This window comes from Sipha flava, unplaced genomic scaffold, assembly GCF_003268045.1.
Source record: "Sipha flava isolate LNK unplaced genomic scaffold, YSA_version1 42_pilon_pilon, whole genome shotgun sequence".
NCBI classification, from domain to species: Eukaryota; Metazoa; Arthropoda; class Insecta; order Hemiptera; family Aphididae; genus Sipha; species Sipha flava.
In genome coordinates this window covers 2,270,839-2,284,991 of record NW_020273159.1, presented here as the reverse complement: position 1 = coordinate 2,284,991, position 14,153 = coordinate 2,270,839, and the positions used below count along the sequence as shown (strand labels likewise).

At 30.0% G+C, this 14,153-nt stretch overlaps 1 protein-coding gene and 1 long non-coding RNA gene across 2 annotated transcripts; one reads left to right on the top strand and one right to left on the bottom strand.

Moving 5' to 3' along the window:
- The first annotated feature begins 6,747 nt into the window (after positions 1-6,747).
- Positions 6,748-8,339, top strand: LOC112689194. Its single transcript, XR_003149105.1, has 3 exons — positions 6,748-7,514; positions 7,801-7,850; positions 7,961-8,339. It is a non-coding gene; the product is annotated as an uncharacterized LOC112689194 (long non-coding RNA).
- A 599-nt stretch (positions 8,340-8,938) lies between these two features.
- LOC112689221 (protein GPR107) lies at positions 8,939-12,668 on the bottom strand. The gene is made up of 13 exons (XM_025562813.1): positions 12,332-12,668; positions 12,120-12,230; positions 11,897-12,051; positions 11,297-11,388; positions 11,154-11,227; positions 10,987-11,091; positions 10,779-10,915; positions 10,553-10,702; positions 10,373-10,490; positions 10,174-10,304; positions 9,967-10,108; positions 9,729-9,886; positions 8,939-9,660 (listed from the first exon to the last, which is right to left on the bottom strand). Exons 1-13 carry the CDS (start codon positions 12,425-12,427, stop codon positions 9,555-9,557), a joined length of 1,575 nt encoding a protein of 524 aa, XP_025418598.1. The 5' UTR covers positions 12,428-12,668; the 3' UTR covers positions 8,939-9,554.
- Positions 12,669-14,153: the final 1,485 nt, after the last annotated feature.

Sequence of the window (14,153 nt, the reverse complement as noted above, 5' to 3'; positions counted from 1 at the left end):
TTACCATGTTTTTGTAGAAATGAAAAAAAAAAATAATTGAATGTTAAACTTTTGTAAATATGAACATTAAAAAAATAAATTTTGGAATGATAAATCAACGGTACAGTGTGTTTTTATCGATAAACGTTTACCTTGCCTGTTCTTAGCATTTATATTGTTTTTTTTCGCTTTCTTTAAAATCATTATATCGAAGCAATTAAATTAACAAATAAACAATTCTAGAGTAGTAGAAAATCAGTTTGTTTTATTACAAGGTAATACTTAATTTAATATTGAAATATGAATAAACTTACATAAAATAAATTATAAAAACTACTGAAATATTGTTAAAACTGAAAATTTCCTGGAAACTCACAATCATATTTTTATGTAAATAGAGCCAAAATGGAATCGCCAACAACTGGAATCAACAATTATTGGATACTTTAAAGCAACAATATAATACTAAGAATATTATTGAATTTAATAGCAACAAAGTATACAGAGGAATAAAATGTGAAAATGTCACAACACATTTAGTCCACAATCTGTTCATTTTAATGAACACTGAAAACATAAAAATTACTTAAATTTAGTATAAAACGATATTAGGTAACTTAATTGTACTAATTCACTCTGTTACGTACCACCGGCTCGATTTCAAGTATTGCAGTCGAAGATGTATTTAATTTTAATAAACATGAGACTTTTAATACGTTTAATACATTTATTTTATAACTCAAAGTGTTAATAAAATAGTACGTATATCTTAAACAGTGCCATAGAATAACGTTATATTCTGTAATACTATTAACATCCTACCATGATAAAATACAGAATTCTATGCAGGGCAGGCGCTAAAAGTTTTGACGCCTTTAACGGAACTATTATTTGGAGCCCTTAAACCCCCTTCCAATCCACTTAATTTGAATAGTAGTAAAACAAAGAATTTTAGTGAATTTAAATAAAATTAGTATTAATTTATTATTATAACTTATTATTATATCAGTGCATTTTTTGGACAAGTTTTTTTTTCGTTGCAAGAATATAATAATTTTAATTTAAAGATTAGTGTTTTTTTCTTTTTTTGCTTTTTGAAAGATTTTTTGGGGAATATATTATTTCACGCCGTCACTGCCTATAATATAGAAATTTATAATGGTTCAGTATCGCACTGTATTTCGTTAATACTTCGACTGCAGACTATTTCGTATTTATTTTTCGGATTTCTTGGTCAAAACGCCGAAACAGTGGCGCCCAGACAGGTTACCATGGAGTGCAATTGCATGTGCTCTCGTCGGGGGTGGGTGTATGGGTGGGTTGGTGGGTATATAATTGGACAATTTCGATACCAAACATTATGGAATATGGTAAGCAAATAACATTATTATTATAACACAAACATTATACCTATACGGCACTGGGTGTAGACATTTTAATTTTAATTAATTATAATAAATCTTAATTTGTTAAATTTATAGTTATTTTAAGAGTTAATTACAGTTACAGACAACAATTTAAACAAATATTTATTTTTTTTTAAGAAAAAAAAAAATGGTGGGCGGGTGGGTTACTTTTTTTAGTTGCATGTGCTCTCAAAATACTTTTGTGCGCCACTGCATTACGTTCATAGTTACATATTTTATTTGCTTATGAATCATTTTCTGACAAAAGTATATGAGTATTAGTATTAATAAAAACTAAATAAAAAAACTAAGCCTATTTTAATGTACTTCTTTTATCGTGATTGAGAAGTATTTATAAATATTATTCATGGTTATAAAACACAATTTTTTATATTTAATCCATATTTCAAATAACAATAAAATATTATATTTGTACATGGTTATATTCTAACAGCCTAATAGGTTTAGTAAAAACTTAAACTTTCGTTTTGAAACTTAAACAAGAGTGTATAAAAACTATTACAACTTTAACACACTTCAGTATTCCATCGGTTACAAATTATATTTTTATAAATCCTGCCCATTCTATATATTAATACTAATAAAATAAAAAAATAAACTATAATTTATTTTTCTTTAATCCTCAAAATGTAATTTATTATTAAAATTTTATATTTATTTACATATTATAATAAACAGCCGAAATCTAGGAGCCGATCCAGAGTAAAACGAAATTATGATAGATAAACACATGCCTACTGATATCCACAAATACTGGTACGTCGTTTTTCTTTTGAATAATAGTAATTCTAATTAAATTAATTAATTTTATATTTTTTAGTTACTATTTTATTTTTTTATATTTAATTCATTAATTTTTTAAACTTACAATAATTAAGTATACTCGATTATGTAAATAATATTTTTCCATTACTTAAATCAATTTTTTTGCATTCAATATTCATTTAAATTATTAATACTCTAAATTTATAAATTTCATAGTATTAGTAATTTTTTTTACTATTATTAAATATATTTTTTTTATTTTGTCTGCATAAGTAGTCTCTATACTTCTGGATACTCCTTTTCATATTTTCTTTTGTGATTAAAGCATTCATTTTTTGCTATAATTTAAAGTATAATGTTTTTAATAATATTTACATATATTTTCTTTAGTACATAAATAATGTTTAAAATTACAATATAAATTATATTTTCCTCGGCCTCCGGGCACCAGGAAACTAAGTCTTTTAGCGTACTTCTTTTATCGCGACTGAAAAGTATTTATTAATAAATATTATTTATTGTTATAAGAAATAATTTTTAATATTTAATCCATACGTCAAATAACAATACATTGTTATATTTGTACATGGTTACATTCTAATATGTGCTATAGCGTAATAGTTTAAGTAAAAATCGTTTTGAAATTTAAATGAGTGTATAAAAACTATTACAACTTTAACAGACCTCAGTATTCCATCGGTTAAAGTTTTAAAATAAATTGTTGTAAATAAAAAACATTCATATTTAAATATTATTTTTTGGCGGCACACCGCGGAAGGAGCAACGATGAGACTCTATGTCCAATGTTATTCGTATTATTCTATTTATGTTATAATGGAATCTATACGTGCACCTATTTACAATTTCGTAGATTGTTCAAAAAGTAATGATAAAAACGTTATATAGGAAAAAAATTATTTATTTATTCATTCATATTTACATGCACTTTTTCAAAGTAATCTCCCTCGAATATAATTCACTTTTCCATCATTCTTGCCACTTTTTAAATACGAATGCCAGACCATCTTTCTCGAGATCTTTGCACCATGCCTCCACAGCTTTGATGACCTCTTGATTGCTGTTGAATTTTCGACCCCTGAGTGGATACTTGATTTCAGGGAATAGCAGAAATCGCACGAGGCTAAATTTAAACTATACGGAGGGTGGGGTATAGTTTTGATGCCACGAACATTTAAAAAATTCACTATAGTATTGGTGACGTGGGGCCGTGCATTATCATAATGCAGTAAAATTTCATTAATTTTCTTATGCAGTCGCCTTTTGTTGAAATGACGCATAATCGTTGTTAAAACCGATCTATAATAATCTGCCGTAACTGTTCGGCCTTGGAGGACAGCGTGTTATTTGACGCCAAACACTGTAGTTGTAACAAAACGTAAAGTCCGTATAGCTTTTTCATTTTGTTAACTTTTATTTATGAAAACAATAATAATAATAATGACGATAACAATTATTATTGTTTTTTTAATATTACAATCAGGTGTACAGTTAATACATATATAATAATACTCGTTGTCGAGTTTACAAATCTTCACGCGACATATATATATATATATATATATTGCGGTGTATTACTCACTATGCCGAGATGTCAGTGTTCGTACTAGGAGATTTACACAAGAAGGCCAACGTGCTGACCAAAGTATGCTGTATTAGTAACGTAGCCTATGGTCGCGTCGAATGAGTCCTAGTACTTACGAACACACGGGTGTAGAGAGAAGGATAATTTTGTATCGCACACGGTTGATGGACGTGGAGGTCTGAGCAACAACGTTGGGTAAGGCACGAGACGTACTCCGAGCGGACACTGGACGGATGGTGGCACGTTCAAACTCGGACGGCGACGGCTCACGCTTTCAGTAGTGACGACTCCTATGCTCTTCGGCTGTACGGGTGACTGTTGAGCTGCTGCCTCTCTGCCAACGTGTACGGGAGAAGTACCCGGTGAAACTATATATTAGATATACGTATGATACGTGATTTCTTAGTATCAATCGTATCCATACATCTTACATTGATAGCACACCCAGGTACGGGGGGGGGGGGGAAATGTTGATTTTACGGGGCAGATCTCGGGGCCGTTATATACGTATTACTTCCCTACGTTAGCAGCAGAAGTGTGTAATAACTAGGGAACGGATTTATATGTAATAAAAATACATAAATATGTACATATGTATGTAAGTATAATTTATAAAATATGTACTAAAACCATCCAAATATGTAGGAAAAAAATTTAATTAAAAAAAAAAAAAATTATAATTATCAAATTATCAAAATGATTTGTTGCATTGAATTATTACAATATATTTTAAATTATCAAATATTAAATGTCGCCTATTAGATCTGAAAATATTTTTAAAACGGTTAAATGATCGTTCCACATCAACCTACGTCGGTTGATTAAAGCATATTTGAAAGGCATAATATTAGAAGGCGATAATTCCAAATTTTTAGAAGGGTGTCTGCCACTCATTATGTCATTGATTGATTTAAAATAAATATGGCCTGAAATTTTTTTCGGTAAAAATAGGAATTTTCTTTTTTACTACTTCTCCTATTGGTCCGTTTACGAGTTTTCATTTTGCAATCCTTGATTCGACAATTTGCATACTTTCATTCAAGGACATATTTTTGTTTCTAATTTTGTAAATGTATGTGCAATAAAACTAAAATTCACTGAGATGAAAATTAAATTAGTTTTCAATGTTTCATTTTGCATATAATAATATTTTGAGCTTTTCTAATAGCGATAGAAGTTCTGGATATAAATTTGAAATAATTTCTTGTATTTTTGTACGAAGAAGACGTATGAATGATGAAATAATAAAATATGTTTAAAAATATTTACAAATTAGTGAAATATGTAAAAATATGTAAAATAAAAGTAGCATCATATTAATAGGAATGATTTAAATCATGAACATTTCTTATCAAATTTTAAATATCTCGTTTTAATAAAAATATGTATTTACATATAAATCCGTTCCCTAGTAATAACCTTATTGAAATTGTGTATGTGATATACCGCGTGTTACAGTACCGATCACTGGTCGATGGTCTCTACAGGCGGGGACGGTGACTTCGTGATGTCAATCACAGGTGTGCGACGATATCGCGGTATGTATCATCGGATATTACACGAGCACGGATTAATACAGCCCTCATGGATATATCTTTCAACAGGCGGCACCGACGGACCGCGGTAAAGGCGAAACGTGCGCGTACTACTGGTCGCGATGTGCATCAGCGCTATAAACCTTAGTGGCCGAGGGATATTGGTGGAACGCGGGAAACGAAGAGCGAAAAACGATAAGTATTTTCAATACTTTAACATAGTGGCCGATGGACATAGATACAATATATAATACAATAGAAATGTCTCGAATACTAATATTTCGATTGTTAAAAACATTCAGTTATGCCCATCATTATTTGATACAATAATACGAGAATGGGGCATAACGAACGGTGTGACACTGCTATTACATTAACGGCCGAACAAATCCTCTAACTTTCATCCGAGAGGACTGTTCACTGCTAACTTTGTTATGTAATAGTTGAGTGCTTCGGAACTTGTGTTCAGACGCCGTTTGTATAAACCATCCATGGTACGTTGACTGTTGTAATCGATGGGTTTTCATTATGTATTTTGTTATTATTGTTGTCGACTATCGGTGATCTTGGGTAGTCTTACAGTTTCCTACTGGCTCAATAAGCACTATACAATAGTTAATTATCACCTTTGATGTGTTAATTAACTATCGAGTGGATAAACAATAAGCTTTACTGACACGGGAACAGTAGTTGCTCTGTTGGCAGTATAGTCGGGCTATATGTCGGTGTTGCTCTCTTAATTAATAACGATAAATCGCGTTCGTTACAATGTCTAGCAAAAAATTTCATTTTTACAAATTACATTTCTTTTAATTTTTGTTCAAAATATATTTAAAAATGTATAGTCTTAACTTTCTTACGATACACGAATAACGTAACCGGGAGTTGATTTTCTTTATTTACTTTAGTATAATAGAGCCGATTTAGATTAAAGTGGAGAACCAGTGTCAACTACCTTCGCGCATGACTACATTGTTTTTATTCCAATAGTTCATGTTGATATCATGGGGTTATACTCTCCATGTCTGGGACCCGATCAACAGGCTCAAAAAAGTGGTTGATTGGGTTTCGAGAACACAGTGGGACTGGATGTAATATTTACAATTATGCAAGGGGTCGTTGGCAATAATCGGAATAACTCAAGTAAATTGTCGTCAATAAGCCAACGCGGACCCGGAACTTCATCGATCAAATAATCGGAAGTGGATGAGAATTTGGTAGCCTTAACATCCAATCCAAGAAATAGCACACATAAAAATAGACAACAAATATATACAACTCCAAAATGCCAAAAATGTAACAAGCAAATACCTATCTGTTCGTGCCAAAATTGTCTTTTCTATGGCATGTATGTATATTTGTTTTCGTATCGATTCTTATCGCACGTATTGCCGTGCGGTCGACGATAGCAACAGCTTTCATGGGTTGACCGCCCAGTGAACGCGTGAGATCGTTACTATCCGTGATTGTTGTAATGAACGTTACCACTTTCGTGTGATACATAATGGTGCGTTGCGTAACCGCAGCCATCGTCGGCGACGGTGATAAAACTCCGTGTGCGACCGCCGGCCGGGTACGTAAATCGCATTGTAATCGTCGCGCGTAAATGTTCGTTATTCCACGTTTTCATTGTTTTTTCGGTTATGTTTTAGTAAAAGTTAAAGTCATGTTCTCAGTGCCACAAAGTTTCGTAAGTTCTCGTGTGTTTTGGTTTAATGTGATGGCGCTGAGGCATTTTATCTTCATTGTGGTGTCCGGCGGCGTAGCTTTCGTGGTGAATAAAGTCGTCGGCATCGTCTCGCTCTCTGTTCGTGTTCGTCGTGGTGTGCAAATCGACTGTACCGTATTCAAGTTTTCTTTGGTTGGTCTACAGCCTTCTTTATGAAACCACGTTTTCTGTGTTTCGCGTTCTTCTTGTCGGCCGTTCGGTTAGTGTCGTTCTGCGCAAATAGTATTGCCTTCGTTGAAGTTACCGTGTTCTAGGGTGATCACTTACCAACAGCCATTGTGAATATGGTTGTTTTGTTCATTGTCCGGAACTGTAGACCTTCCATATTCGTTAGTGACTGTGTTTTGCTGGTTGCACATACTAGTAGCTGTGACTTATTTTTCATTCGTACCTGTGGTGTACCGCCGTAGAAACTTGTAGTCACGGTGCTGATGCTGTCGCGTTGGGATAAAATCCGCCATCACACACAGTCACATGTGAGTATTGGTCGACTATATTTGTTTCATGTGTTTTAAGTCCGACGAGCCTAGCCGTCAAAGGCAGGTTAGTTATTTATGACAGTTGTGCCACTGTAGTTACTTTTTATTTATTTTGTAACTTACTTGTTATATTATAAAAATCGAATAAAATATTTTAATTAATGTTTTATATCTGACTAATTATAAATCTATTTGAACATTTTTAATGAATAATAAATCCTTATATAAGTAGTCTCATTTAATATAAAAATAATAACATACTTATTTCTATGTTTCTTTTCAGAACTACGATTTTTCATCATCTAACTATATCAAAATTCTTTCAGGAGCCAGGTAACCATTTTTCATTTGTTTTTTTCATTATTAAATTTTTATTTTTAATAGTTTATATATATGTATATATGATAATTTTGTAACTTACTTAAAATAATTTACATTTTTAGTTCAATAATGTCCGAGCCCTGGTTGTACTATTTGTTTTTTCTTAATGTTTACACTTAACAAGCATGTCTTTACTAGGCACTTCAGAATCAAATACAAAATTCAAATAAAGTTTGCCTATTTGTAATTTGTACTCTACTCCTCCCAAGGGTAAAAGACATCGATGAAGACCTGGATGGTCGTTTCATAAAAATTGTAATGAAGACTTCATGAATTAAATTTATATCTGACTCTGGTGTAATTCTGGCTGCGCAAAAAAAATATGCTGTCATAAAAATTTGAGCTCTACATATGTATATTTTGTGCCATCATCAAATATAGTTATGAGTAACTGACAATAATAAGTGTTCTTCTCATTCTTATCTACGCGATACAATATTATAGAATTTGATGATTACTAATTAGACACTTAAATATAATTTACACTTTGTAAAAGTTTCAATAATATTTTATTTTATAATTATATGAATTAATTAATATAATAATATTACGTTATCACATAATAATTGAATCTTATCAAACCAAGGTAGTTATATTATTTTATTATTTATTATATTATATTGTTATTTTATTATTTACTGAACCGAATTACAATCTATATCTTATTAAACCAATTACATAATATTTATTGAATTAATACAATTTAAGGATTGTTTTTGCAAGAGGACATTATAGTTGTTACATTTATAAATTATAATATTATTCATTATCGTAATTTTCTAAAATTTCTCATACACATTTAAAGTAAAAAGAAATGTTTTTTTAATCTAAATAAGTCTTGCGCTACAATTCATCTTTTGATTATATTTTTTTTTTTTTGAATACTGAACCCTATTATTTTTTATTTTTCTCCTCTTTAGGAATAAATAACACAATAATACAGGTCAATAAATAAATTATTGAACAAAAGGTTTAAAAATATATTGTCAAATATTAACTTTAATTAGATAACTTATTTATTAGTAATTGAGGATTTATTTTGAATACAATTAAAGTTTTTACCTTAATGTCAAAATTTTAAAATTTAAATTTATGGAAAAAGCTCCCCAAGTCGACAGTTGGCCAAGGAATCTAAAATATTAAACATAGTAAATGGTAGACATAAAATAAATTATTTGTGTATTCATTATAGTCATTATAGTTAAATTCGATCATACACCATTAAAAGTAATATTATAACAATAAGTTCTATTTCATACAATAAAATAACGTTCCTGTATCTTTATTGCATTAATCATTGACGTTTTAACAATGATAATTATTAATTCATAATAAAAATATAATACACAGTAACAACGCCTAAGGAACAAATTTTTTAGACTTAAGCTAAAATAAATTACATTAGAAAAAATAAATAAATAAAACAAAATCCAATAAACATCATACTTTACATGAGATAATTATGTAACAAAGTGATCAAATTACATTTATTGAGTACATGTATAAATATACAAATACAACTTTGTGCGACAATTGAGAAAAAATTTGTACAGACGGAAAAGTTTTGTCTTATCTTAAAAGAAAGACTAGAGCATATGGAAAAGGTTCATGGATCGATTGGATCAGTCTTGGTATCACAGAAATATAACTAATATATCACGATGATGATTCCATAAGCATGATTTCATCTTCGGCAGTTTCCCCACCAGTACTTGCTTTCTTTCTAGATCGGTTGTTTACACCAGAGCCAAAGTGACTAATTCTAATAATGAAAACATATACTTTAAATATTTAGCAGTCAGAAAAAAAAGAAACCATTTGAATACTTACACAATATCTGTATCATCATCATCAACATCAGATGCTACTTGAAAGTAAGGATTTGCATTTGTCGGGCGGAATTTATAACCCGTCATCACAAAGAATACAAATGTTGCAGTTTCTTTGGAGAATTCATTAAGCCATTGCAAATGAAATGGAACAGTCATCTAAAAAAAATTGAAATGATTAACATTTTATTTATAAAATAGAAAGTATATGGTATATTTAAAGCTAATATCTCACTTACTCTAAGCATGTAGATTAATATGCGTGTGAAATAGATATAAGAAACAAGCATAACATAAAACTGTTGAAATAATTTGAGTTTCCGTAAATTAATTGCAGCTTTACCATCTGTTTGTGATGCTTCTTGTAAATGACGAATAGACCTATTTAATACATTAAATTATTATTATATGTATTTAAGATATATATTATGTATTAGCAACATTACCAAAGGATAGGAAATAATATCGCAGCACAGCACATGAAATCAACAAGTAAAAACAAATCCAACCAAGCATTGTGCTGTACATCTCCTTCTTCTGATTCTTGAATAATAGCATATGCTACATTAGCTAATACCTACAAAAATACATTATTATATTTGTTTAAATTAAATATTTTTATTATATGGTAAATAAATATCTTACTTGCAAAGGTATAACAATCATGAATATATTTTTGTCTTTATCAGACAATACATGTTTGACAAATGTCATACCAGTACCAATAAGAACAATTGTTATGAACAAAACTGATCCCTTAAGCCTAAAAGAAAGTCATAAATAGATACAATAAAAAAATTAACATTAAACATATACAATTCTTACAAACGAATTGTATAGAAGATAAAGGCCCACGGAGCAATGTGCTGTCCTTTGATTTGAATAAAATGGAAATCCAAACCATGAAAAAACAGAGTAGCTGATTTTAGGAACACTAATAAAGCCATCATGTAGTGTATTTTATATACAGGGTAACTAAAATTGAAAATGTTGTAATATTATTATGTTAGTTACCATAATAAATTTAACTCAAATTAATTTGAAAACTTACGTGGTTCTATACAAAAAATAAACCCATAAAACACCAGCCATAAAGTATATAATCGACATAGAAAAATAAAATGATGGCAATGGTATGTCCCCTGCAGATAAATAATTTCCTTTGGCATTGCTTTCAGTAATAGTTACCTATAAAAAAACCTTATATATTAAACATTGTTAAAATATGGATAATAATATATGATAATAAATTATAATACCATAAAACTTTGTCTAGACTTTGGAAAAATAGCATAATTTGGACAGTTATGATAGTATAAATTATACAATCCTTGATTTGACTTTTCTTTCACATATACAACAAACTTTGGACAAAAAGAAAATAAAATATTGTTTTTAAAATATAATGGTATATCAATATACTCACACTTAAATTGAAATAGTATGGATCCTCACTGTTGAATATTGGTAAAGTCATGTCACTACAGGTTGTTTCAGTATCTAGTAGGGTAAGATTATATTTAACATTGATTTTTTTTTAAAAAAAATTAATTAATTAAAAAGACAAACCATCAAAACCAATCTCCTGATGTTTTTTTAAATCATTCATATCTTTGAATAAATAAAATGGTTCCATAGAAGATGAACAGCTAACTATAACTCTAAACAAAATATGTTTTAATATTAAAATAAAATAACAAACTATATAACACAAAATATTTCACCTTTTTTTCTCAAAAATATAATAGAATCAGTAGTTAATTTATATACTAGAAACTTAAAGCAAAAAAAATACAATACATTTTATTTTTATTTACTTATATGTTTCTATTTACTAATGAATTTGTTTTATTTTAGAATAAAAGTTAATATACTGAACATTTTTTACCACCCTAATGTCATTATCCTATGAAGTTGAAAATGTTCATCTAGTAAATATTGTATATAAATCACTTATTAATCCAAGTTTATCTACACATATCAAATCTAACTTATATTAATTGTAAGTTAAAATTCATATTTCTATTAAATTACCTTAAAGAACTAATTACATTAAATGATGAAAAATAATTGAACAAAATATTTTCTTTTGGATTTATAAGTAACTTTTAAACATATTACATAATATATATACGATAAAAAAATAACAGATACAAATTAAAAACTTACTTATTACTAATGAAATTAAACTTGAAAATGGCAAGGTTAGAATTTTTACGTGTTTCGTATACATTACTCGGCGATTCTATAGGACATATTTCTTGTTGGAAATCGACATAAGGATTTCCTTCGTCAAAAATTGATTTTTCCAACAATAATCCGTGCTAAAATAATGATGATTTAATTTTAACATTAATCAAACAAACATAACTGAATAATAATAATAACTCACAGTTTCGTTTAATTTATTGAGAGGCAAGTGAAAATTTTTGATTTCAACTTCCAAAATGCCACCATTATAAAATCCAAATGTGGTCAACGCTATATAACGTCGATCATCGTCCTACGTCGAAACAAAAAAAAAAAAAAAAAACAAAAACATTTTCCGACTGCTTGCAAAACGAAAACCCCAGAATTATCATAAAAATTACGAGTTATACTCACTTCAATCTTCAGCGTATGGATCTTTGCCGTTACTTGAACAATCAGCGTCGTCATCAACAAAAAGTACAAGGCAGTGCGGCGGCGGTCGGAGAACATGGTCAAATATTGCGATTGACGAACGTATTGTTAACGGAAAAACTAAAATTTGCTTACAACATGGCAATGCAATGTTCGGGTCGATCGTACGTATTCTGTACGCACCGAGGAAACGATTGACGGTCTTGTATATTACGCGGAATCACAGTATTCGCCAAAACCGACACGAAAACAGAGGACGACTGCGCGATTAGTGATTACGATGATTTTATCGTGATAAGCGCGTGATAGTCCAGTGCAATATAAACAGCGTTGCGCTTAGATGATAAAAAATTATCTACACACAGATGGGTACGGCAGAAATTGTATTTATCTAGATATAAATAGATGCGATTATTTTTATCTAGACAACTAACCAAGACATTGGGTATCTCGAAATTTAAATTTATATTCAATAATTGAAAATTAAAATAAGTTTGTGTTTTCGTTATAGCTGTTCGCAAGGCCGGCGATCATTAGCGGCCTCGCCGTTATCATTGTTATTAATTATTATTATATAAAAATTATGCATATCTTGCACTTTGTATCACGCACCTGTGTTGTCGTTTTTCCCGTCTGTAAATTATTGTAATCGCGGTATTTCTGCCTTTTTTTTTGTGTTACGTGTCGATCGTGATATCGCGCATCTTTTCGTTTTCGGTAAAAATTTGTCAAACTGAAAATATGTTAACACGTCTAACGGTGCAATGACTGCAGAGATAAAATATAATTTACTGGTAACCGACTTACTTGTACTGTACTAATATACTTGCTTGTTACTTGTTGACGATTTACTTGTAACCCATTGTTTTCGAGGAAAAAACGTACAGGAATAACGAAAATGGTTTATACGATTACAGTACAACTAGAAAAAGTTTTTATCGCCTTGTAATTGCGGTAGTAGACTGCGGCTTTTTCGTGGTATTTATGAACGAAATAATATGTATTACAATTATAGAGTCGTACAAGAAAAATTATAATTCTATATTTTTTATTTTATGTTGATCCTCAAAAATTTGCCGCACCGGGGCAATTGCCCTCCCGTTAAACACGACTCTGACCAGTGGCCATTGTCGGGGCTGGACTGGATCAGAAATTGAACGAGTCAATAAATCTCAAGCTTTTTCAGTAACACCAGATGAAACTACCGATATTGCTGGCATAGAACAAGTCTCTATGTGTGTAAGGTATTTAAATTATGATGACGGTAAATTCAAAATATGTGAAGATTTTTTAACATAAAAGTCATCGTTCAAAATAAGCTTTTGATGTTTTTACTCATCTTTTTTTTGATTTGCTAATAAGACCCCTAAGCTCCAAGTGCCCGTGGGCCCCGGCATAGCCTAAGACGGCCGGGTATACGGTTAGCAAATAGGTTAGCAATAATTGTTGGTAGGTACATCGTCTCGCTTATAAACTATTTGTTATTATATGTATTCAAAGAAACCAAGTGGAAGTAATGCTTTGGAAAAATTAAAAACAGAAATGGATTTATGTCTTGTACTGGTACCGACAAGAATTTTTACACATAAATAAGAAATAATAAAGAATATTATGTTTACAAAATTTGCATTAATATCCAATATTTTTGAAACATGTTTTTCTGATCATATTTTATGGTTTTCATAATACTACTAAAATTATGACTGCATATGAATTGCATCCTCGTTATAAAAATTGCGATTTGTGACATACGAATTGCGTCCCGGGTTTTCAATACGACTATTCTAATTGCGTCCCGATTATC

Coding starts and splice junctions, on each gene's coding strand:
- LOC112689221 (XM_025562813.1), bottom strand. CDS start 12,427: ATGTTCTCCGACCGCCGCCGCACTGCCTTGTACTTTTTGTTGATGACG. Junction 11,092..11,153: donor CATACTATTTCAATTTAAGT/GTGAGTATATTG, acceptor TTTTGTCCAAAG/TTTGTTGTATATGTGAAAGA. Junction 10,305..10,372: donor TGATTGTTATACCTTTGCAA/GTAAGATATTTA, acceptor GTATTTTTGTAG/GTATTAGCTAATGTAGCATA.